This window comes from Cervus canadensis, chromosome 2 (genome assembly GCF_019320065.1).
Source record: "Cervus canadensis isolate Bull #8, Minnesota chromosome 2, ASM1932006v1, whole genome shotgun sequence".
Taxonomy (NCBI): Eukaryota; Metazoa; Chordata; class Mammalia; order Artiodactyla; family Cervidae; genus Cervus; species Cervus canadensis.
In genome coordinates, this window is record NC_057387.1 from 18,673,360 (window position 1) to 18,699,553 (window position 26,194).

Genomic DNA, 26,194 nt, shown 5'->3' on the forward strand with positions numbered 1-26,194 from the left:
AAATGAGTCAGCTCTTCGCACCATGTGGCCAAAGTATTGGAGTTTCAGCTTCAAAATCAGTCTTGCCAATGAACACCCAGGACTGATCTCCTTTAGGATGGACTGGTTGGATCTCCTTGCAGTCCAAGGGACTCTCAAGAGTCTTCTCCAACACCACAGTTCAAAAGCATCAATTCTTAGGTGCTCAGCTTTCTTTATAGTCCAACTCTCACATCCATACATGACCACTGGAAAAACCACAGCTTTGACTAGACAGACCTTTGTTGACAAAGTAATGTCTCTGCTTTTTAATATACTATCTAGATTGGTCATAACTTTCCCTCCAAGGAGTAAGCGTCTTTTAACTTCATGGCTGCAGACACCATCTGCAGTGATTTTGGAGCCCAGAAAAATGAAGTCAGCCATGGTTTACACTGTTTCCCCATCTATTTGCCATGTACACAAATATCAAATCATTATTTTGTATATGATGTCGTGAGTCAATTATATCTCAATTTTAAAATTTTACTTTAAAAAAGGGAGACAATATTACTATTGCTCCTACCTCATCAGATTGTTGTGAGAATCAAATTAATGACTATAAAGTGCTTAAAACACTGCCTGTTATGAAGTAACCAATAAATACCATGTGTGTTTTATAAGGAGTAATATGTCTAAAAGAGTCCTAGAGTCTACAGGCTCTATGGTGACTGCAGCCATGAAATTAAAAGATGCTTGCTGCTTGGAAGAAAAGTTATGACAAACCTAAACAGCATACTGAAAAGCAGAAACATCATTTTGCTAACAAAGGTCTGTATAGTCAAGCTATGATTTTTCCAGTAGTCATGTGTGGATGTGAGAGTTGGGCCATAAAGAAGGCAGAGCACTGAAGACTGATGCTTTTGAACTGTGGTGCTGGAGAAGACTCTTGAGAGTCCCTTGGACTGCAAGGAGATCAAATTAGTCAATACTAAAGGATATCAACCCTGAATATTCATTGGAAGGACTGATGCTGAAGCTGAAGCTCCAATACTTTGGAAACCTGATGCAAAGAGCCAATTCATTGGAAAAGACCCTGATGCTGGGAAAGCCTGAGGGCAAGAGAAGCAGCAGAATGACAGAGGATGAGATGGATGGCATCACCGATTCAATGTACACAAGTTTAAACAAACTTCAGGAGATAGTAAAGGACAGGGAACCCTGGTGTGCTGCAGTCCATAGGATCTCAAAGAGTTGGACATGACTTAACTAAACAACAGCAACACTACATCTAAAATTTCTACCTCAGGGACTTCCCTGGCAGTCCAGTGGCTAAGACTTCATACTTCCAATGCAGGGATGCAAGGGGCCTGTGTTTGATTCTTGGTCAGGAAACTAAGCTCCCACATGCTGCATGGTGCATCCAAAATAATTAATTAATTAAAACAAAATTTCTAGCTCAGGTAAGAAAATAATACAATCACAAGGTGAGTTTGGAACATTCTGAATTTCAAATATTTTGAGAAGACATTTACTTCTCTGTACCTCAATTCCTGGTGTCATAACAATAAGAAATAGGTACTTAGCATGGTCCCAGGAAACTGGTGGGCAGGTGAAATGAGCATAGGTGAAAGGGTGGTCACCAGGAGAGGAATTCAAAAACTTTGATGATCCTGGCTGCTCAGACCCTATTTTCAGTCTCATAGAATGTTCCATGAACTTCCCTGGCAGTCCAGTGGTTAAAAGTGTGTTTCCATACCCTCTGACATAAATCACAGCAGGATCCTCTATGATCCACCTCCCAGAGTAATGGAAATAAAAGCAAAAATAAACAAATGGGACCTAATTAAACTTAAAAGTTTTTGCGCAATGAAGGAAACTATAAGCAAGGTGAAAAGATAGTCTTCAGAATGGGAGAAAATAATAGCAAACGAAGCAACTGACAATGAATTAATCTCAAAAATATACAAGCAGCTCAATACCAGAAAAAATAAATGACCCAATCAAAAAATGGGCCGGAAGAACTGAACTGAACAGACATTTCTCCAAAGAAGACATACAGATGGCTAACAAACACATGAAAAGATGCTCAATATCACTCATTATCAGAGAAATGCAAATCAAAATCACAATGAGGTAGGTACCATCTCACACTGGTCAGAATGGCTGCTATCAAAAAGTCTACAAACAATAAATGCTGGAGAGGGTGTGGAGAAAAGGGAATCCTCTTACACTGTTGGTGGGAATGCAAACTAGTACAGCCACTAAGGAGAACAGTGAGGAGATTCCTTAAAAAACTGGAAATAGTACTGCCATACGACCTAGCAGTCCCACTGCTGGGCATACATACTGAGGACACCAGAATTGAAAGAGACATGTGTACCCCAATGTTCATCGCAGCACTGTTTACAATAGCTAAGACATGGAAGCAACCTAGATGTCCATCAGCAGACGAATGGATAAGAAAGCTGTGGTACATATACACAATGGAATATTACTCAGTTATTAAAAAGAATGCATTTGAATCATTTCTAATAAGGTGGATGAAACTGGAGCCTATTACACAGAGTGAAGTAAGTCAGAAAGAAAAACACCAATACAGTATATTAACACATATATATGGAATTTAGAAAGATGGTAACGATGACCCTATATGCAAGACAGCAAAAGAGATATAAAGATCAGACTTTTGGACTCTGTAGGAGAAGGCGAGGGTGGGATGATTTGAGAGAATAGCATTGAAACATGTATATTACCATATGTGAAATAGATCACCAGTCCAAGTTCGATGCATGAAACAGGGCACTCAAAGGCAGGCACTCAAACCCTGAGGGATGGGATGGGGAGGGAGGTGGGAGGGGGGGTTCAGGATGGGGTACACATGTATACCCATGGCTGATTTGTGTCAATGTATGCCAGAAACCACTACAATAAGGTAATTAGCCTCCAATTAAAATAAATAAAAAATTTTTAAAAGTGTGTTTCCAATGCAGAGGCATGGGTTTGATCCTTGGTTGGGGAACTAAGATCCCACATGGGTGCAGTATTACCAAAAAAAAAAAAAGAGAGAGAGAGAGAAGGTTGGCTTATACTTTTTAAAAGAAGTTAGGAGCACTTGCTGTAAAGATTGCTGAACAAATTAAACTATTTAATGAGCTCATTAAACTAAAGTAATAATGAGATTCCATGGCAGTCAATAGTGCTGATTCATCAAACACATCTGGTTCTCCATCCTTCTGGAGATGAGATATGACTGTCCTTCCTGGCTCTCTCCTGTTTGGGTAGGGCCTCATTCAAGCCAGTAGGTTGAGTCATTCTAGTTGCCAGTGTGAGACCCCCTAGTGATATCTCCTTATGGCAGGATGGCACATCAGCCTGGGTTTCTGAGTAGCTATCCTGAGCAGAACGCCACTGTCACGGTTTTAGAGCTGATTACGTGGTGTGAACAAGTAATACATGCTTCTTGTTTTAAACTTTTGGTGTTGTTTCAGCAACATAGCCTAGTCTATTCTGACACAGATATCATTTAAATACATATCAAATTCTTAAAAATTAAACAGTTAACAAAGAGTCCTAATGAGGATCTGGGAAAAGAGACACTTTCACAGATTTGCCAGTGAAAGTAAAAATTGTTTCAACCTTGTTGAAAAGTAATTTGACAGCAGATTCTGATAAAAATAGGGGAAAGTACATATTTTTCAACTCAGATTCCATTTGGGGGATTTCTTTCACAGAAATAAAAGTACTACTGCAAAAGGATGTTTAATATTTATTGTTGAATTTTTGTTGTGGCTAAAAACTGAGCACAATCCAAATTTCTAAATATGATTTAACCATATTATGAAGTATTACACAACTATCAAAAAGAAAACTTTTAATTGACTTCATGGAATGTCCACATGTTAAGTGAAAACAGAAACAAAAAAATCCATGTTTGATCTTGTACACACAAGCCTAGAACACTAAGTTGATTTACCTCAAAGGAGCAGGGGTGGTTAAGTGATGGTGGTGAAGATATTTTCCTGTTTTTCATATTACACCTTCCACCTGATGCGAAGAACTGACATTGGGAAAGACCCTGATACTGGGAAAGACTGAAGGCAGGAGGAGAAGGGTACGACAGAGGCTGAGATGTGGATGGACATGAGTTTGAGCAAGCTCCGGGAGTTGGTGATGGACAGGGAAGCCTATAGTGCTGGCAGTCCATAGGGTCGCAAAGTCGGACACGACTGAGCGACTGAACAGAACTCGACTTATTACAATTTGTACGATTTATGTAACACAACAAACTCAAGTACAAGGGAGAATTCTAAACCTTAGGGTTTGCCGACTGAGCCTCTGCACAACAAACTTAGTACTACTACCACCAGTTGTGGGGTCGTAGCAGAGGCGGAGCCGTTCTGTACTGTGTCTAGGCCACTCCCACTTTACCCGCCAGTCGTTTCTCACGTGTGCCCTGCAAGGATTTTCCTTGACGCATGCGTACGCCCCTGAGTTTTGCAGCCTTTGTAGGGCGCCCTGCGGCTTTGGGTTTGACCCCATCAGGCTACCGTCGCGGCGACCGGAACGGCACCTCAGGCTTGCTTCCGGCGTGTTTTTTTTTTTTTCCCCTCGCTTCCCCTTCCCTCCCTCACGCTTCTTCCCCTCCCCCTGCTCCCTTTTCTCTTTGGTTTCGTTCTTTCCTACCGAGGCCGACCCCTGCGTCGTGAGTCTGGGGTCTGGTTGGTAAGAAAGAGCCATCTTTAGCTGAAAGCGGGGAGGTGTGGGAAATACTGTTAATTGAGGTATTTGGAGACCAAGGGCTTGTATGGAATGTTTTGTTTGTTGTAAGAGGTCGAGCGAGGGTGGCAAGGAAGTCTCCCCCGGAGACTAGCGGGGGCGGTGTTGAACTGGATTTGCGGGTGGGTGGGACGCCCCCCTAAAATGGGTAGCGCGGGGGTGGGGCGGCGTGTGGGCAAAAGAAAAATGGAGGCAGTGAGAACTGGCACTGGGGTCGCACGCCATTCTGGCTTCAGTTTTGATTTAACCGTTTGATCAAAAAAGCAGTTAACACCAGTGTGTGTTTTTTGTGCGAGTATTTGAATGGTCGGTTTGGGTAGCCACCTTTTATTCCCAAATTATTTTATTTCATTTTACTTTGGGAAAACCTTTTTTGCTGCAAGCTTTTGTGTACTTAAGTGTCTTTCAACGTGAAAGCAAAGTGATGTAAGGAGAAAAGTAAAGAGAAAACAACGAATTAGGGAGTTGTAAACCAAACCTTCCCCTCCAGGTGGGGATATTTGCTCAAATTGGCATAGCGTGCAAAGATTTATCTCATTAGTCAAGGAACACAGGTCACAGAAATATCTACCTCAATAAATTGCTTCTTTTCAGTTTCCTAAAACATTATTTTTGGTAGCTCCCTGTTGCATGATATATGTCCTCCATGCCCTGTCAAACTTTTTCGTTTTATTCAGGCCTATAGTCTACAGCCTATAGGAGTTGAGAACTCTACAAAATCTCAGCTTCAGACACTGGAAACTGGGGGATTGGTGGGGGTGGGGAGGGTGGGTGGACATGGAGTCAAACCTAACTACATATATCTCAATATCAAGTAGCCGAGTAGGAATGAGTTTTATTAGGGGACTGAAAGTCTCTATTGTGGTTATGATCACTCCAAAAGTAATTTTAGTTTCCTGCTCCATGTAGAGGACAGCAGTATGTCCTCCCTCCCTGGGTGCATTGGTTTGGCAGCAGCAACAGCAGCAGTGGAGTCTGAAGAAATTGCAGAGCTGCAACAGTCCGTGGTTGAGGAGCTGGGTATCTCAATGGAGGAGCTTCGACAGTTCATTGATGAAGAACTGGAAAAGATGGACTGTGTACAGCAGCGCAAGAAGCAACTAGCAGAGCTGGAGACTTGGGTAATACAGAAGGAATCTGAGGTGGCCCATGTTGACCAACTCTTTGATGATGCATCCAGGTAAGAACCACATAGGAAATGGGAGTAAATCTGCCCATTGGCAGACATTTTAAAAATTGTTCATGACATTGTGCTTTAGAAGGTACAGACATGTAGAACCTTGCTCTTCCTCAAAGGTTAAGGGCCAAAATCTGACTGCATCGTCATCATATAGTGTTCATCTATCAGTGGTTAATATATGATCAGCAGTAGGGGAGTCCAATTCTTGGGTCCCTTCCACTTCTTTATCCTACACTCTACTTCAGAACAGTTGTTTTGTTTTCTTACTAGAATCATCTAGGGAGTGCATATTGTGAAGATTTGCTGTTTTATGTAACTGTGAAGCTTTAACAAGTTCATTGAACCTTATTTCTACTCTAAACCCCCAGAAGAGTTGTTTCTTGTGCCCTACTTGTCACTTAGAATGTATTTTCAAATAACAAAAGGTAAATAATGAAGTTGAAAGGACCATGCTTTGAACTTACTTTGGATTTTTCAAGAAACCACAATTTAAATATTTTTCTATGGGATAAGCCTCTTAAATCCAAAACAGAGACACTTTGGAATATGGTCTGTTTAAATAGGGGTCAGTATATAGTTAAGTATATATAAATAATAGTGGCTTTTCCCCCTGCTTCTGCTGGCTTTGACCTTTTCTACATGTGTTCCAATATTAGGGCAGTGACTAACTGTGAGTCTTTGGTGAAGGACTTTTATTCCAAACTGGGACTACAGTACCGGGACAGCAGCTCTGAAGATGAAGCTTCCCGGCCTACAGAAATAATTGAGATTCCTGATGAAGACGATGATGTCCTCAGTATTGATTCAGGTAAGAGATGAGGCTATGGACTGGAAAGCCTCAGGATTGAAACTGAAACATGGGAAGATGAGCAGATAGAAGATAAGAGAGGAGAAACCATTCTCACTAACTTCATATTCCTAACTATTGGACTTGTCTGTTACAGAAAAAAAAAAAAAAAATAGAAGATTGTTAGTGTCATGGATCTTCCTACCTGCTACTTCCTGATTGGATTATTCTCCTTTCCCCATTCTGTATAATCTGTATTCTAAATTTCCTTGCTTTTTTTAATAGATGGCATTTAACATATATATATATATATATATATATATGTATCTCAAAGCAGATTGTTTGGTTTTGTGTGTTCTTTAACAATTTTTAAGGTATAGTTTACATACTAAAAAATTCACCCACCTTAAGTGTACAAGTTGAGTTTTAGTGAATAATTTTATAGTACGGCAGTCTTCACCCCAGTCCAGTTTTAGAACTCTTGCATCACCCCAGAAAGTTCCCTCATACATGTTTGTCATTAGTCTGCATTGTCACCCCCTGGCAACCACTGATCTGCTTGCTTTCTCTGTGAAGTTTTTGCCTGTTCTAGAAATTTCCTATTAAGTGGGGTCACAGTATGTCATCTATTATGTCTACCTTCTGTCATTTAACATAATGTGTTTGAGTTTCATCCCTGTTGCATTTATCAGTAGTTTGTTCCTTTTTTGTTGAATAATATTCCATTGTATGGATATCCACATGTTTTTATCCATTCCTCAGTTGATAAACATTTGGGTTGTTTCCAGTTTGGAACCATTACGAATAATGTTGCTATGAACATTTGTGTGGAAGTTTTAATGTCCATGTTTTGTTTCATGTGTTTTGGATATTACACCCAAGAGTAGAATTGCTAGGTCTTAAGGTAAATGTATGAGTTTTGAAGAAACTGAAACTGTTGTGTTTTCCAAAGTGACTGTATTGTTTTACATTCCTGCTAGCAAAGTATGGAAGACATCCTTGTCAATGATTGGTATTGTCAGTCATTTAGCCATTCTAGTGGGTGTGCGGCAGTATCATTCTGTGCGGGATCTTGGGCCACAGCAGTGATAGCCCGGAATCGTAACCATTAGACCACTGGGGGACTCCCTCACATTGTGATTGTAGTTTGTATGTTTCTAAAGACATTGAGCATCTTTTCACACTTATTTGCCATTTATCTATGCACTTTAGGCAACTATCTGTTCAGATCATTTTGCCTTTTTGAAAAAATTGGTTGTCTTTTTACTGTTGACTTTTCTAAGAAAATATATATAAGTCTTCTAACTTATTGTACTTTAGGTACTATTCATTTATTAGGTCTGTTTTATAAACATTTTCTCCCAGATGTGGCCTTTTCATTTTCTTAATGATGTCTTTTGAAGAATAAAAATTCTTAAAGTAAGGATTGAGGGTAGTTGGTTGGTTTGTTTCACTTAACGACTATCTAGTTGTTCCACCACCACTTGTTGAAAAGACTATCCTTTCAGGATGCTTGTTGAAAGTCAGCTGGCCATATATTTGAGGGTCACAGTACCCTGGTGGCTCAGATGGTAACGTGTCTGCCTACAATGTGGGAGACCTGGGTTCAATCCCTGGGTCGGGAAGATCTCCTGGAGGAGGAAATGGCGACCCACTCCAGTATTCTTGCCTCGGAAATCACATGGACGGAGGAGCCTGTTAGGCTACAGTCCATGGGGTCGCAAAGAGTCGAACATGACTCAGTGACTTCACTTCACTTGATCTAAATGTTTATTTTTTACCAGCACCACACTGTCTTAATTACTGTAGCTTGACAGTAGTTATTAAAATCACTTCGTGAAAATTCTCCAAATTCATTTGTATTTCATATATAGTCCAAATAAATTTTCTCATCAGCTTATCAATTTTCTGGAAGTTTTTTTTTTTTTTTTTTCTTTTTCTGGAAGTTTTTTGTGGCTCCCTTAGAACTTTTTATATATTAGATCATGCTTTCTGCAAATAGTCATTTTACTTCTTCCTTTCTAATCTAGATGTCTTTTTTCCCCCCTTGTTTTCTTATGCTTGCTAGAACCTCCATTGTGATGTTGAAAAAAAGTTTTGAGAGCAGACATCCTTTTCTTATTCCTGATTTTGGCAGGAAAACATTTTATCTTTAGATAGTAATTATGGTGTGAGTTGTAGGTATCCTTTATCAGATTGATGGAAGTTGCTTCTATTCCTATTTTCCTGAAAGCTTTTATCATAACTGGATTCAATTTTAGATTTTGTTAGCTCCTTTTTCTGTATTGTCCTCAGATGATCATATGACTTTTATCATTTATCCTATTAACAGAATGTATTACAATAATTATTTTTTGGATATTAACCAATCTTTTGTTCCTGGAATAAATCTCTCATCCCTGCCCCCACACTTTGTCTTAGTGTATAATCCTTCTAATATGTTGTTGTATTGGATTTGTAAATGTTTTAACAATTTTTGCACATACGTTTGAGGGCTGTTTGTAGTTTTGTAGTGATGTCTTTGGCTATAGCATCAAGGTAATATGGGCCTTACAAGATGAGTTGGGAAGTGCTCCTTCCTCTGAGTTGTGTGGGATGGTATTATTTCTTCCTTAAATGTTGATAAATTCAGCAATGAGACCATCTTGGCTTGGACTTTTCTTCATGGAAAGCTTTTTTATAAATAAGCTTTTTAATTTGAAATCATTTTAGATTTGTGGAAAAGTTGCAAAGGTAATAGACAGTTCCTGCATACCTGTCACCAGTTTCTTCTCATGTTAATGTTATCATGCTATATATTGGTCAAAACTGAGAAACAAACATTGGTACTTTCTTTTTATCTAAACTCCAGACTTTATTACATTTCTGGTTTTTCTGTTCCAAGATCCAGTTCAACATATCACATTGTTATTTATTGTGGGAAGGCTTTTAATTGCTAAATCCATTTTCTTTTTTTTAAATATACTTATTTTTATTTATTTATTTGGCTGCTCCGGGTCTTAGTTGTAGCACATGGGATTTTTAGTTGCTGCATGTGGGATCTAATTCCCTGACCAGGAATCAAACCCAGGCCCCTACATTGAGAGCTTGGAGTCTTTACCACTGGACCACCAGGGGAGCCCTCCATTTTCTTTACCTGATATATTTAAGTTTTCTATTCCTTCTCAAGTTGGTTTTGTTCATTTGTGTCTTTCTAGGAATTTGTTCACTTTATCAAAGTTATCTAAATTATTGTTGTTCATAGTATTCCCTTATGATCCTTTTAATTTCTGCAGGTTCTGTAGTGATGTCCCTTTCATTCCTGATAGGGTTTTTTGGATTTTGTTTTTTTGTTTCTTGGTTAATCTAGCTACTGGTTTAATCAATTTTTGTTCTTTTGTAAGGAACCAGTATTGGGAGTTCATTGATTTATTTTTGTTACTCTTTTTCTGTTACCTGTTTCATGGATTTCTACTCTGATCTTTATTATTTTCTTCCTTCCACCTTTTTTGGGTTTGGTTTGCTTTTCTTTTTCTTTTTTTAGTTTCTGTCCTTTTTTTAAATATTTATTTGTTTATTTTGGCTGCACCAGGTTTTAGTTGTGGCACACAGGATCTTTGATCTTTGTTGTGGCATAGGGCTCTTAATTGTGGCATGTGGAATCTAGTGCCCTCACCAGGGAGCGAAACCAGGCCCCCTGCATTGTGAGTTCAGAGTCTTAGCCATTGGACCACCAGGGGAGTCCCTCCTTAAAGTTGAAGCTGAGACTATTGACTCTAGACCTTTCTTCCTTCCTGGTATAAACATTTAAAGCTATAAATTTCCCTCTAAGCATTGCTTTACTGTATCTCATAAGTTTTTTTATGTTGAGTTTTAATTTTCGTGTACCTCATAAATTTTAATTTCCTTTGTGATTTTTTTTCTTTGACCTTGGGTTAATCAGGTACACTTGTGTCCTCTTTGCATGTGCATATTTTAATAGTCACCCAAGAATATATAGAGAATTTACCTAAAGCCTGAGTGTGGCTCTCTGATTTTCAGAATCTCCTTGTTAAATCCCTGACTGGTTTGCTGCTCACTCTAAGCAAGAGCTACAACCTCAGACTAGCAAAGCTACTTGTTCGTGCTCATACCTTGATGGTGAAGATACAGTTTTTGCCCACCATGCTGGTGGTGGAGCAGGGATGGGAGCTGCCCCAGGAAAGGGATCCATGGACTCCCACTTTTGTCACCATCAGGTTTAGTAGTTTTTCAGAAATAAATACTTATCAATCTGTTGTTTGCCTTTGGACAGTTTCCAGCATCCTGAAATTATTTTTTTTGGCCATTTTGTCCAGTTTTATACTTGTTTTCTGCATAGGGGGATTGTCCATTCTTGTCTCATCAGTATCACTGGAAGTGCTGTAGTTTTGCGTATATTCGAAGTAGGTAAATGGTGCATATATTCGAAGTAGGTAAATGGAATCTTAGACACTGCATGCATTCTTCGATGACTTCATCAGTATCATGCTGATGTATGGTGCTTGATACAGTTGCTGCTGCAGTATGGTGCTCCATTATGTGAATGTGCCAGTTTATCTGTCTCCTAACAATTGACATTTCATTTATTTTTAAGTTTTTTTGCAATTATAAATAGTGCTCTAAATATTCTTGTGCATGATCCTTGATGCACACGTGCAAGACTCTTTTTAGGATCTCGTAGGATACTGTAAGAGTGGAGTTGCTGGTTCTTTGGATATGGAATTTTCAACCTTGCTGGATAATTAATGACCAAAAAGCTTTCCAAAGTGGTTGTCCGAATTTATATTTATACCACCAGTGACTGCAAGTGGCCTGTGTTCCACATCCTTGACAGCACGTGGTATTGTCATTTTAAAGTTCGATTTCTCTGTTTATTGATGGACTTGAGAGTCTTTTCACGTGTGAGTTATCTGTAGTTTTTCTTTGAAATGTCTGTTCATGTCTCTTGCTCATTCACTCAACTGTATGTTTGGTTTTTTTTTTTTTTTTAGTTCAGAGAGTCTTCCTGTTATTCCTGTAGTTATAATTACTAATCCTTTGCAGTTATAAAATGGACATATTACTCCAAGCTTATGTTTTGTCTTTACTTTTTATGTTATTTGCTAATAAACAGAAGTTGTAACTTTTAACACTTTCTTTTATGGTCATTGCTTTTTATATCCTTACTGCCCTGAATCGACAAAGATCTTCTTTTACATTGCCTTTGAAAGTTTCATTGTTTTGTGTTTCACATTTAAGTTTTTAATCTAACTGGAATATATTTTTTGTGCAATATTTGAGGTATTTTCTTTTTTTCATGTTGTTTTTAAATAATTCTCCAGCACCATTATTGAAATGAGCCACCTCTCACTGATTCACATTGCTTCAGTCAGTTCTATTCAGGCTCTCAGTCGTGTCCGACTCTTTGCGACCCCATGGGCTGTAGCCTACCAGGCTTCTCCGTCCATGAGATTTTCCAGGCAAGGGTACCGGAGTGGGTTGCCATTTACTGGAAAAACCACAGCTTTGACTAGATGGACTTTTGTTGGCAAAGTAATGTCTCTGCTGTTCTGTCATAAATTATTTCCATATATATCTATGGGTTTGTTCCTGGATTTTCTGTTTCACTGGTGTGTCATTTCTTACTAAGTCAACTCTACTGTCCATCACTGTGACTTTATAAGTTTTTCTATCTGTTAACTCTAATAACTTCACTTTCTCATTCTTCACAGATGTCTTGGTTCTTTTTCACCTGTTTTGCTTATATTTATATTTGAGAGTTAGCTTTTCATGTTCCCCCATTTCCCCCACACACACCAGTAAAAACCCGAGAACTATAGACATTATATATCAGTATCAGTTGACATTATCAGATTATCAATATAGGAATAGTTGATAATTTTCATAGTATTTAAATCTCCCACACAAAGATCATGTATTTAGTCCTTAACATTTTTCATTAAGGTTGGTTGATTTTCTCCACAGAAAGCTTGCACTAACTTTTTAAAAAAAAAACTTTATTTCTAAAATAGTTTTGGTAATATATAGACATGTAGTTGACTTTTGCATATAGATTTTTTATCAGACAATCTGACTAAGTTTTTATTTTATTTTTGGTCATTTACATTGCTTTCCATTTATTTATTTATTTTTGCTACTTTTCCCTCCCAGTTTTATTGAGATATAGTTGATAATATAGTACTTAAGGTGTAAGACACAATGATTTGATATATATGTTTATTGCAAAATGATTATCACCATTACCTTCCATTTTTAAATGTTATTAATCTCTAAAACTTAACTGTACAATACAATAGCCACCATCCACACATGGCTATTTAAATTATGTGAAATGTGAGAATTCCTAGTGGTCTGGTGTTTAGGATGCTGAATTTCCACTGTGGAAAACCTGGGTTCAATCCCTGGTCAGGGAACTGCAAAACTACATGGCAGGGCCAAAAATTAAAAAATTATGTGAAATGTGAAGTCTAGTATTTTTGAGGATGTATGAGTAACTCTTAAAACTTAATAATAAAAAGACAAATAACACATTTAAAAATAGGCAAAATATTTGAATAGATGCTTCTTCAAAGAAGATGTGTAAATTCAAATATATGAAAAGATGTTTAACATCATTAGCTATTAAGAAAAAAGATAGACAGTAATATAAGTATTGGTAAGGATGTGGAGAAATTGGAACCCTCTAAAATTGCCGATGGGAATGCAAAATGGTACAGCCACTTTGGACAAGTCTTTCAATTCACCAAAAGGTTAAATACTGAGTTACTTTATGGCCTGGCAGTTCTACTCCTAGCCATAATCCAAGAGAAATGACAACATATGCCCACATAAAAACTCATATATAGGGACTTCCTGGTGGTCCAGCAGTTAAGAATCCTCCTGCCAATGCAAGGGACATGGGTTTGATCCCTGGTCTAGGAACTAAGATCCCACATGCCTTGGGGCAACCAGGCCTGTGTGCTGCACCCTGCTGAGCCTGCAGCTGCTGAAGCCTAAGCACCTTGGAGCCAGTGTTCTGCAATAAAAGAAGCCACTGCTTTGAGAAGCCCATACACCACAATTAGAGAGTAGTGCCCGCACACTGCAACTAGAGAAAGAGAAAGCTTGTGCATCACAATGAAAACCCAGCACAGCCAGAAATAATTTTTTAAATTATTTTTGAAAACTCATATACAAATGTGCCTATCAATGTTATTCATAACAGCCAAAAAGTGTAAATAACACAAATGTCCATCAACTGATGAATGGATAAATAAAATGTAGTATAGCCATACAATGGAATATTAATCATAAAAATGAAGTGCTAATAATTCTGCAACATAGATGAATCTCATGTGATGTACCACACATCACATATAATTCCATTTTTGTGAAGTATGCAGAAAAGGCAAATCTGTAGAGACAGATAGTAGATTAATAGTTGCTGGAGGTTGCAGGTATGGTGGAATGGGGAATGACTGTTAATAGAAACCCCATACTTAGTGGGTTTTCTTTTCAGGGTGATGAAAATGTTCTAGAATTAGATAATGGTGATGGTTGTACAACCTTGTGAATATACTAAGAACCACTGAATTAAAAAGTTTAAAGGGGTAAATTTGTTACGTAAATTACATCTGATTTTTTTAATTCTTTAGTCAAATTTAAAGGCTTCCATGATAGCTCAGTTGGTAAAGAATCTGCCTGCAATGCAAGAGACCATGGTTCGATTCCTAGATCGGGAAAATCCGCTGGAAAAGGGATAGACTACCCATTCCAGTATTCTTGAACTTCCCCTTGTGGCTCAGCTGGTAAAGAATCCGCCTGCAATGCGGGAGACCTGGGTTCAGTCTCTGGGTTGGGAAGATCATCTGGAGAAGGGAACGGCTACCACTTCAGTATTCTGGCCTAGAGAATTCCATGGACTGCATAGTCTATGGGGTCACAAAGAGTCAGACACAACTGAGCAACTTTTAACTCACTTCACTTCAGTAAAATTTAACACTCATTTCATGTGCTTAGTAGCCAAATTTTAACAGATTGGACAGTGCAGAAACAGAATATGTCTATCATAGCAGAAATCGAACCATGGTCTCCTGCATTACAGGCAGATTCTTTACCAACTGAGCTATCACGGAAGCCTTTAAATGTGACTAAAAAATTTTAAAAATCAAATGTAATTTACATAACAAATTTACCCCTTTAAAATGTTTAATTCAGTGGTTTTTAGTGTATTCACAAGGTTGTACAGCCATCACCATTATCTATTGGACAGCACTACTCAAGAAGAAACATTTTAGCTTAATTCACTGGGCACATTTCATTTTTCAAATCATTCAAATAACCCATAAAAAAATTATTGTTATAAACATTCAAGTATTTGAAAACCTCAGATCCCATAGACTATCATCTGTACCAGTACTTTATCCCCAGGTAAGAACTGTCACCTGTTTGCTGTATATCTTTCTGAATGCTTTTTGTACTTTTACATAGATATGTGTATCTATATCTGGTTTATAGTTATCATTAGTGTTCCCATGATAGCTTGGTTCTTGATTTCTTGGAATTATGTATAAGCCCCTTATACTCAATTTTTCTCGTCTAGGTGATGCTGGGAGCAGAACTCCAAAAGACCAGAAGGTAACTTGAAATGAGTAAAAGAAGGATGAGAGAGAAGAATATGAAGATAGAAGAAACTTTTGGCCTAACTGTTCAGTCAATTCAGTCATCAAGATATAACCAGTCACCCTGAAGTCAGCCCCATGGGTTGCAGTTCTCTAATAGATGTTAGAAGAATGCAAAAGCTCCTTATAGATACATACACTGAATGTTGTATGAATATAGAATTTGGCAGTGATAAGCTAGATTGATTAATCAAGGAAAGCTTCCTAAAGCTGATTTCTGAACCAGATTTGGAAGAAAGGGCAAGTTTTGCCTGATAAAGTAACTATAAGCTTCTAGAAGTAACTGTAAGCTTCTAAACGTAACTCAGTCTATTTCGTTTTTTAAAAGACAAGTTGTTATTCTCAAGAAGCAGTGCTACTATTTTAAAACTTGTCTCCCTCATCCCCTTCCTTACAGCTCCGTGAAGCTATGGCTGCCTTAAGAAAATCGGCTCAAGATGTCCAGAAGTTCATGGATGCTGTCAACAAGAAGAGTAGTTCCCAGGATCTACACAAAGGTTAGAGTCAGGAGGCATCTCGGTATAGGTGCAGAGGTGAAGTCCTGCAGAGATTTCATGGATACTGACTGTGTTTTTTTTTTTTTGACTGTGTTTTAACATTTCAACATTCTTCTCTACCTCTGTAGGATTCTTTTAATACCACAGATTCTCCTTGCTGTTTGCTTCAGTCTTTTTTTTTGTTTGTTTGTTTGTTTTTTTGGCTGCATCAGTCAGCTTGTGGGATCTTAGTTCCCTGACCAAGGATCGAACCCAGGCCCACAGCACTGAAAGTGCAGAGTCCTAACCACTGAACCCCTTGGAATGTCTCTTGGCTTAGGTTGTTTGTCTGCTGGCTTTCTACCATGTGATGGCTTTGTCCAAATACCCTTTTAGCTCCATGCTCATGATTTCTTCTTTCAGATGAAGGTTAAAGAAAACAGTAACTCAAACTTTAAAAAAGAGGTCTGAAGGAAGCTTTGTTTGTAGAATGTAGCTATTCAGAGATCCCTCCCAGGAAAATGATTTATAAATGCTGTGCTGTGCTTAGTTGCTCAGTCGTGTCAGACTCTTTGTGATCCCATGGCCTGTAGCCTGCCGTGTTCCTCTGTCCATGGGGATTCTTCAGGCAAGAATACTGGAGTGGGTTGCCATGCCCTCCTCCAGGGATCTTCCTAACCCAGGTGTTAAACCCAGGTCTCCCACATTGCAGGTGGATTCTTTACAGTCTTGAGCCACCATGCTGCTTGGCATTTAATGAGTAATAGTTAATGTTGTTAATAAGGAGTCAGAAATATTTGGTTACAGTGAGGTGGTCTTGAGTTACATGTGAATTTCAATTCATATTTTTTCTGTTAGCATAAAGAGTTGAGTCACCTGTGTCTTATATTTCTGCCCTTGGCCAAGGGAGCAGGAAAAGTGGTTAAGGATCAGAGATTACCCCATTTGTCCCAATAACCCAGTACCGTCTTTATTTTCCATTCTTTCCCCAATCTGTGCCATATCTCTTTAGAGCAACTTTGCTTTCTTCCTAGGAACCTTGAGTCAAATGTCTGGAGAGTTGAGCAAAGATGGTGACTTGGTCGTCAGCATGCGCATCCTCGGCAAAAAGAGAACTAAGACGTGGCACAAAGGCACCCTTATTGCCATCCAGACGGTTGGTATGTTCAAGCTAGAGGAAGGACTAATGAAAGACAACCTGCAGGTCACCATCAATGATTGTTTGTTTTCCTCACAGCCTTTGGCTTTTGTCTCTCACGTAGCAACCAGGATTCATACAGAAACTGATGGTTTTTAAAAATTTTTGTTTCTCTTTTCCTTTTTACTCAGGGCCAGGGAAGAAGTACAAGGTGAAATTTGACAACAAAGGCAAGAGTCTTCTGTCAGGAAACCACATTGCCTATGATTACCACCCTCCTGCTGACAAGTTGTATGTGGGCAGTCGAGTAGTGGCCAAATACAAAGATGGGAATCAGGTCTGGCTCTATGCTGGCATTGTAGCTGAGACACCAAACGTCAAAAACAAGCTCAGGTACCTAGACAGAAGATTGTAAAGAGAGTAGAAGCCAGGAGCACATCATCTGCCCTGTTCCAGCCATAGTCCAGATCTCACAGTTAGCTCTGGTGTTCCTAGTCCTCAGTGGCTGGAAACTCTCTTTTCTTTGCCACAGAGTCATGTGGGTGGGTCTTTCTTGCTCCCTTCCCCCCTTTTTTTCCCTTTTCTCAAGGAGAAAACTTGGTCGGGGCAGAATAATCCAGATTGATTAATGGTTAGAGGAATAGAGAATTCATACAGAAGGAAGAAATGGAGACTAAATGTTTTTCAGCAATGTGAGAGTCCAATAGTATAACAAGAATAAATCACTTTTGGGAAAGTGGGGATATATTGGTTAGATTAAGGGAGAATTCTAATATTCGTTTCCATTATGATTTATTACAGGATATTGAATATAGTTCCCTGTGCTATACAGTGGGACCTTATTGTTTATCCATTCTATATATAATAGTTTGCATCCACTAACCTAGGGAAGAATTCTTAATTCTTGGGGTGGGAAGAAAGAATAGTAAAAAGAAAGTAGTACACTGGAACATGTTCCCTGAATTGTGTCTTGTGTGTGATTCAGAGGAATGCAAGCTGTAATAATTTCTGGTCACGTTAAATATCATAACCCCCAGTCTTTCTACCATCACTCTTTCCTTACAGGTTTCTCATTTTCTTTGATGATGGCTATGCTTCCTATGTTACACAGTCTGAACTATATCCCATTTGCCGGCCACGTGAGTGTCCCTCCTTTTTTCCTTAGCTCTTTTTGTTTCCTCTTCTATCTTGTATTTCTTCTTAAGACAACCAGTGGAAGAGCCCTAATGTTCTTGGTGTTTTAGTCTCAAAGAACATAAGTTTGATTAATGTTCTTTGAGAGATACAGTTTTATTTGTCATGTCTAGTGTTAGGTCTTGGCAGCCATAGAGTCAGACATTAGATCATGACTGACTTTGAGTGGATGCACGTATTGTAGATGTGTTTTAATTTCATTTCTGAGTGATTTAAGTTTGAGAAGATGTTACTTCTTTCCTAGTCTCATGTTTAACATTTGTGTAAATCTGCAGTCTGTGTAGTGCCTTCATAGCACTTTCTCAGAGTGCTTTCTACAGAACCTGTATTAGATGGGGTCTTCATAGGGTCCTCTATACTTGTGACTCTGGCTTAGGAGAGACTCTTATAGATGCAACTGTTTTTAGTTGCAGGAAAGTCAAGTAAAATGGCTGTTTCCACATAACATGGCAGTAAATACACACACTCAGGGTCCCTTAAAAGCCTGATGGAGCCTGAGAAGGAAGGACAGGTTTTTTAAAATCAGTTTATGGTGCCACCTGATTCTTTTTGATTTACCTTTAGACTTATCAAGTAAGCAAGAATTTCCACTTGACTTTTCCTAAGAGGATACATCCATTTCTAGGAAATGAGTGACTCACCTATGTTTGCATACTGCTTATTCATTTAGTATTTGCAGAATTTGTGTGCGCGTTTGCACATTAGGTTCAATACTTTTAAGTGGTCATGGTTTTGCTTCCCTTGAGGTTATGATTTCTTCATTTATTTTTTCTCTCCCTCCCAACTTGAAAAATGCCAAACGTCTCCTTGTCAACCCTTTTCCCCTATCAAGACGTGCCCTACCTGCCCTCTCTCAGCCCTCCTTCTTCCTTGGGACAGTGAAAAAGACTTGGGAGGACATAGAAGACATATCCTGCCGAGACTTCATAGAAGAGTATATCACCGCTTACCCCAACCGCCCCATGGTGTTGCTCAAGAGTGGCCAGCTGATCAAGACTGAGTGGGAAGGCACGTGGTGGAAGTCCCGGGTCGAGGAGGTGGACGGCAGCCTAGTCAGGATCCTCTTTCTGGTACTCTTCTTTTGAGTCTTAGAGGCGGGGATTCAGGTGGGATGGGGAAGCATGGCATAACTATAGCATATGTAGCTATGCCATAGCCTTTCTTCTTTGTTACTCTCTTACCGATTCTCACTGTTTTGGGTCATATTTTACTTTTTTTTCATTCCTCTATGCGTGGTTATTAAAAATAAAGCCCCTGAATTTAAGACTGTAATCTGCATGATAGTGTTTTTATTTTTGCTTTTCTCCAGGAGTATCCACAATGCATGTAGGTACAGAGAAGGGTGCTAGTTCTGTTTTCCCAGGGTTAGGGATTTGATAACTTAATGGGACAAAAAAGAGGGATCAGTGAATTCTGAGGTCTTGGTTATCTTTCAAAGCCTAGCTTAACTCTTAAATCTTCTGTAAAAAAAAAAATCTTCTGTAATTGTCCTTTTCTCCCCTCTCACACCTTAGAATTACATTTCTTCTCTGAGCTATCTCAGCCCTTTGATCCTAATGATCCTTGTTACATGTCTTATACTCAGTATAAACATCTATCTCTCATCATTTTTTTAAACAAGGAATATACGTGTTTTTGTTTTGGGGGGTTTTATTGTTGTTGTTTAATTCCTGATGCCTGTTGTGGAGCCTAGCACATAAATTTATTGAATAGGTAGGGAATTGGGCATTCCTCAGGGAGATTTCCCCCAAGGGAGGCACGTGGTATTCTTCAAAAGTGGCAGGGTAGATTCTAGCCTTTAACCCATTCCTCTGCCACCTTTCCTTACTTGCAATCCCCTAGGATGACAAAAGATGTGAATGGATCTATCGAGGCTCTACACGACTGGAGCCCATGTTCAGCATGAAGACATCATCCGCCTCTGCACTAGAGAAGAAGCAAGGGGGACAGCTCAGAACACGTCCAAATATGGGTAAGTCCTAAAAGCTATCTGGGAGAGGGAAGAAGTGGACAAATCAGCAAAGAGGTGTATGTATGATGGCTATATCCTTTGTTTACCAGAATGACACTACTGCCACATTGAAAACAGGACATGTTCCTAAGTTTCCAGTAGTGGTGATGAATTTGTGTTGCTGCCTCAACATGCTATGGCTCTGATTTGTTCTCAAAAACACATAAAAATCTGAAACAACTGGCTTAGGTTAGGGGTATTGTTGGTAGTAACTATCTCCATTATTCACGTGAGGATTATCTGCTTTGTGTGTGTTATCTGTGGTCTTTTTTTTTTTTTTTGCTGCAGTGGGTCTTCATTGCTCAAGGACTTTCTCTAGTTGCAGCTAGCAGGGGCTACTCATCATTGCAGTGTCCAGGCTTCTCATTACAGTGGCTTCTCTTGTTGCAAAGCATAGGCCCTAGAACATGCAGGCTTAGTAGTTCTGGCTCCCGGGTTTTAGAGCACAGGCTCAGTAGTTGTGGTACACAGGTTTAGTTTCTCTCTGGAATGTGAAATCTTCTCAGTTCAGGGATCAAACCCATATCCCCTGCCTTCCAGTCTAATTTTTATGCACTGCATGTGGTTAACTTGTTTTAAAATTTTGGTTTTGTTTTTATATATTCCTGGCTTACTTTTTGGTTAATTTTTCTTGACAATATTAGTTGATCAGAGAATGTATTTTTGAAAAATTTTACCAAAGTATAACATAATTAGCTTCCCTGGTGGCTCAGTGGTAAATAATCTACCTGCCAATGCAGGAGAAACAGGTTCAGTCCTTGGGTTGGGAAGATCTCCTGGAGGAGGAAATGGCAACCCACTCCAGTATTCTTGCCTGGGAAATCTCACGGACAGAGGAGCCTGGTGGGCTACAGTCATAAGGTCACAAAGAGTCAGACATGACTTAGCAGTTAAATAACAACAACAGCAATAGAATAATTATTAATGTAAATTGTCTGAGGCAGGAAGATAAAATCTTACTATTTAAATGAAAGTCAGCCTGTGCCAATATTCCTACTCATTGGCATGAATAATGAGCGCTAACAGTCTTAGCACTTCTAATGTTTCTGTTGTTGCTTTATTATATAAATTGAGAATCAGATCTGTGGATGAATATAAATGGCACAGCTCTTATGTTCTCAATGGTCAATTTCCTTTTCTTATAGGTGCTGTGAGAAGCAAAGGCCCCGTGGTCCAGTACACTCAGGATCTAACAAGTACTGGAACCCAGTTCAAGCCTATGGAACCCCCACAGCCGACAGCCCCAGCTGCCCCACCTGCCCCACCTGGTCCAGCTCTGTCCCCCCAGGCAGGTGACAGTGAGTGAGTGCTATTCCTTCTTTTTCACCAGTTTCTTTTATATTACATTTTCTGTATCCCTTACTGTATGATCTCTAATCTCCTAGAAGCTTGGAAAGCCAGCTTGCCCAATCTCGGAAGCAGGTAGCCAAAAAAAGCACATCTTTCCGGCCAGGATCTGTGGGCTCTGGTCATTCCTCCCCTACATCCCCTGCACTCAGTGAAAATGCCCCTGGTGGGAAACCTGGGATCAATCAGACATATAGGTGAGAAAATCTCAGGCTCTCTGTTGGGAATGTTGGCAGTGTGGACTGAGTGGTCACTGTATGGGGAGGTTCCTTGGCCACAAGGGGCCTTGTTAAGATTATGATGGTGAGAAGTTTGGACTTGAAAGGAAAGCTTTAACCTTGGAATTTTCCTGGAAACAAAAAGTTAATTGAATTAGAAACTAGGTGCCTAGAAATACAATCACTAGAAAGTCATTTGTTAAGACTGCGTGTTGAATACAGTGTCGTCATTGGTACAATAGAAAGGGAACTTGGAGCCTCTTTCCTTGAATCCTGGGGGTCAGTAAAGGCATTTATAGGGAACATAGCAGGGAAAACAACTAGCATGGATAGAAGACTGGATGCTAGTCCCATAATTCACAGGCAAAAATAAAATTTAGGAAAATACACACTGTTGAAACAGTTATTAATCAGTTAATGAAGAGTAACCAGGGTGTTTCATTGTCTAGTAAGGCAAGGGGAAGTTTAACTTAACTTGTGTCATCTTTAGCTTCAAGAGTATAATAGCTATTAGACAGGTTAGAGAAGTGGCTTAGCCAGCTAATGGGCTACTTATACAACAGAGAGCTCCTGTTTCCTTCTGATCTGATCTCTTGCATCTCATTTGCAGGTCACCTTTAGGCTCCACAACCTCGGCCCCAGCACCCTCAGCTCCCCCAGCTCCCCCAGCCTTCCATGGCATGCTGGAGCGGGCCCCTGCAGAGCCCTCCTACCGCGCTCCCATGGAGAAGCTTTTCTACTTACCTCATGTCTGCAGCTATACTTGTCTGTCTCGGGTCAGACCTATGAGAAGTGAGCAGTATCGGGGCAAGAACCCTCTGTTAGTCCCACTACTCTATGACTTCCGGCGAATGACAGCCCGGCGCCGAGTTAACCGCAAGATGGGCTTTCATGTTATCTATAAGACACCCTGTGGCCTCTGCCTTCGGTCAATGCAGGAGATTGAGCGTTACCTTTTTGAGACTGGCTGTGACTTCCTCTTCCTGGAGATGTTCTGTTTGGATCCATATGTTCTTGTGGACCGAAAGTTTCAGCCCTATAAGCCTTTTTACTATATTTTGGACATCACCTATGGAAAGGAAGATGTTCCTCTATCCTGCGTTAACGAGATTGACACAACTCCCCCACCCCAGGTGGCCTACAGCAAGGAACGGATCCCGGGCAAGGGTGTTTTCATTAACACAGGCCCTGAATTTCTTGTTGGCTGTGACTGCAAAGATGGGTGCCGGGACAAGTGAGTTGGTTAGGGAATTGTGGCCCTGCCTCCAACTTTGTTGTGATTTCCTTTATTTCCACCACTTTCTTTGCCTTATCCTTTCCTCACCTTCCTTGATCTGCTTTCTTAGCTGTAGCTCCTTCTGTAAGGCCTCCAGAGAGGCTGGAACCCCCCAGCATAATCCTGGGTACATGTTTAGATAGCATCACGACTCATTGGACATAAACTTGAGCAAACTCCAAGAGATAGTGGAGGACAGGGAAGCCTGGTGTGCTGCAGTCCATGGGATCACAAAAAGTCAGACACAACGTAGCAACTGAACAGCAGCATGTGTCTTATGTTTGTTTTTTTCTCTGATTCTCAGTTTCCTTTGCTTCCCTCCATCATGCTTTCAGTTGCTACTTGTTCTGTGTCTCTTTATCTTAATCTTACTCTGTCATAGTCCTACTGTCTTTTCCTTTCTCATTTACACGTATGGGAGAAGAAAAAGAAATTTTACTACCTTATCACCGTCCTTTTATTAGTAGTACTTCTTGCCTCTGAAGAAAGTCTCATAGCTCTAGTAGTTGTACCCTTCTGTTTTATACAGGTCCAAGTGTGCCTGCCATCAGCTCACTATCCAGGCTACAGCCTGCACCCCAGGAGGCCAAATCAACCCCAACTCTGGCTACCAATACAAGAGACTAGAAGAATGTCTGCCCACAGGGTAAGTAGTCAGGGGAAAGTTTAGCACCTCAGAGACTGAATTATTGTTTTTGTTTATGTTTCTACAAAACAGCAGCATTATAAAATTGAAGCCAAAAAAACCCCCAAAAAACTGAAACAGACATTTTATCAATTAAACCTTACTTACCAAATACCTAGCACATATTTCTTCCTTGAGCTTTTAAATGAATACATATAATGATTGAATAGTGTCTAGTGGTTTTCTGTTGCAGTAAAACATGACATTGATTTCACAGCTGTATGATCATTCTAACAGATTGTGGTTCACTCTGGCAAGTGAGGCGTACTCAGAGAGGAGTAGTCGTCAGGGGCCTGATTTATAGGACTTTGTAAATCAGGATAAAAATTAGAACCAGATTCATGATGTGATAGGAAGCTGTTAAGAGTATTTTAAGCAGACTACTGGTGTCTGCCTTTTAAGGACTATTCTGACTTCTCTGTGAAAAATAAGCTTTAGGGCAGCAGCAATAGAATTTGGAAGCTCAATTAGGTAATTTCAGGAACACAGGTGTAAGAAGTGGTGGTTACTGGGGCTTGTCCTAGAATGAAAGTGGCAGTAGAAATGGGAAAGGATAGATACCACAAAAGAGAAATGAATTCACAGTGACTTCAGCCTTCTCAAAATAATGTTAGACACTAGATGGCAATTGAGGAATCTGTTCAAAATTCTAAGGAAAATGACTTTTTAAAAAATAATTGTATATATTTATTTTTGGCTGTAGTGAGTCACCCTTGCTGCACAGACTTTTCTCTAGTTGCTGCGGGGGAAGCACTGCTGTAGTTGCAGTGCATGGGCTTCTCATCGCCGTGACTTCTCCTGTTTGTAGACATAAGCTCTGGGGCTTACAAGCTTCAGTAGTTGGCGGCACATGTGCTCAGGGATGCACTTGGAGATAGAGCTACAGAATGTGATGGATTGACTATGGAATGGGAAGGAGAAGAGAATCAAGGACAAGTCCTAAATTTTACACTTGAACGACTAGGTGTATGTTGGTTTTTGTACCAAAATGGAAGACTAGAGCTAGAGTTCAGGTCTGAGTGAAATTCAGCTGCTCTGGCCACGCTAAGTTTGAGGTGTCTGTTAGGCAGCCCAGGTGGAAATGTCAGGAAGGCATTGAGATTTCTAGAGACAACTGTAAGGACTGGCATAAAGAATTAGGAATTGTCAGCTCAGGAGTGGTAGTTACAGCTTGGATTCGTTCATCTGGAGAGAACATTGATAGAAAAGAGAATGTGCCCAGAAGTAAGTCCTGGGATCTGCAACTGGAAATTGGACAGAGGAGATAAGACTGTGTGGACAGTCTCACAGGTGTGAGACTGAGAGGAGACATGAGATCAGCATGTGAGATGAAGAAGGACAGGTAAGGCAAAGAGGACAGTGAACAGAGTGGGATAGAAAGTGGTAAGCTGGATGTGTATGCATATGTGATGTAATTAGCCTAGTATGTAAGAAATACATAATTAACAGAAAGGACAAAGAGGGAAGAATGATCAGTGAAATAATTCAGATGTTTCCCCATAATGAAAAGGTCTGTGTTTCCAAAGTGAAGTTAGGTTCTAGCATAACAGATGAAAATAGAGGCCCACAAAAGCACATGATAAAATGTGATCATTATATCCACAGAACACTGAGGACAAAAAGAAAATACTAAAACTTTCTACGTAAGAGAAAGATATCTCAAAAGAAATAAGAATTCAGAGTGACTTCAGCCTTCTTAAAATAATGTCTATAGCTAGATGGCAATTAAGGAATCTATTCCAAATTCTAAGGAAAATTCTTTCTTTTATATATTATATAATTTTATTTGTTTATTTTTTGCTGTGCTGGGTCTTCGTTGCTGCACAGGCTTTTTTCTAGTTGTGACAAGGAGGGTGCTCCTCTAGTTGCAGTGCTCAGGCCTCTTAGCACGGTGGCCTCTCCTGTTGGCACAGAACAATGTCTGGTGCACGTGGGCTAGTAGCCGCTCCTGGGCTTTAGAGCACAGGTGCAGTAGTTGTGGTGCATGGGCTTAGTTGCTCTGTGGCATGTGGGATCTTCCCAGATCAGGGAGCAAACCTGTGTCTCTTGCATTGCCCGGTGGATTCTTTACCACTCAGCCACCAGGGAAGCACAGGAAAATTATTCCTAACCTAGAGTTCTAAACCCAGGTAAAGTAGGCTAACATTTTTTTAGACATGAAATACCTCAAATTTTTCCATTATTTCCCCTCTCAGAAAATTACTGGAAATGTTTATTAAAGTGAGGGGGAAAGACAAGAGAGGAAGGCGTATACTGATCCGGGAAATAGTGGATCCAGTTCCAAAGAAGAGTGAGGGGAATCCCAAGTGATAGTGAAGTCAAGGGGGCTTCCAGGCTGACAGCTGTGCACCAGATGTAGAAAACAGCCACTGTTTTCTACAGGTCAGACTTGGCTGCAGGAGAAACTTTTGGGAAAGGGGGTTTGATAGAAAGCCTGATGTGTCTGACTGTCATCAGAAGAAAGGAGGACATAAATTTAAGCTGA

At 39.8% G+C, this 26,194-nt stretch overlaps 1 protein-coding gene across 2 annotated transcripts in view; it reads left to right on the top strand.

Annotated features, from left to right (window-relative positions):
* The first annotated feature begins 4,537 nt into the window (after positions 1-4,537).
* Positions 4,538-26,194, top strand: part of SETDB1 (SET domain bifurcated histone lysine methyltransferase 1) — a 28,810-nt gene continuing 7,153 nt past the window's right edge. Inside the window, exons 1-14 of one of the 2 annotated variants that reach the window (XM_043457660.1) lie at positions 4,538-4,683; positions 5,647-5,917; positions 6,574-6,725; positions 15,286-15,320; positions 15,762-15,861; positions 16,875-17,000; positions 17,170-17,371; positions 18,044-18,117; positions 19,052-19,242; positions 20,015-20,144; positions 21,329-21,485; positions 21,569-21,727; positions 22,359-22,982; positions 23,554-23,670. In XM_043457660.1, coding sequence (XP_043313595.1) covers positions 5,658-5,917; positions 6,574-6,725; positions 15,286-15,320; positions 15,762-15,861; positions 16,875-17,000; positions 17,170-17,371; positions 18,044-18,117; positions 19,052-19,242; positions 20,015-20,144; positions 21,329-21,485; positions 21,569-21,727; positions 22,359-22,982; positions 23,554-23,670 — 2,327 coding nt within the window. In that variant the 5' untranslated portion in view covers positions 4,538-4,683; positions 5,647-5,657. The remainder of the gene's footprint in view (positions 4,684-5,646; positions 5,918-6,573; positions 6,726-15,285; positions 15,321-15,761; positions 15,862-16,874; positions 17,001-17,169; positions 17,372-18,043; positions 18,118-19,051; positions 19,243-20,014; positions 20,145-21,328; positions 21,486-21,568; positions 21,728-22,358; positions 22,983-23,553; positions 23,671-26,194) is intronic. The other variant, XM_043457670.1, reaches the window with a different exon arrangement.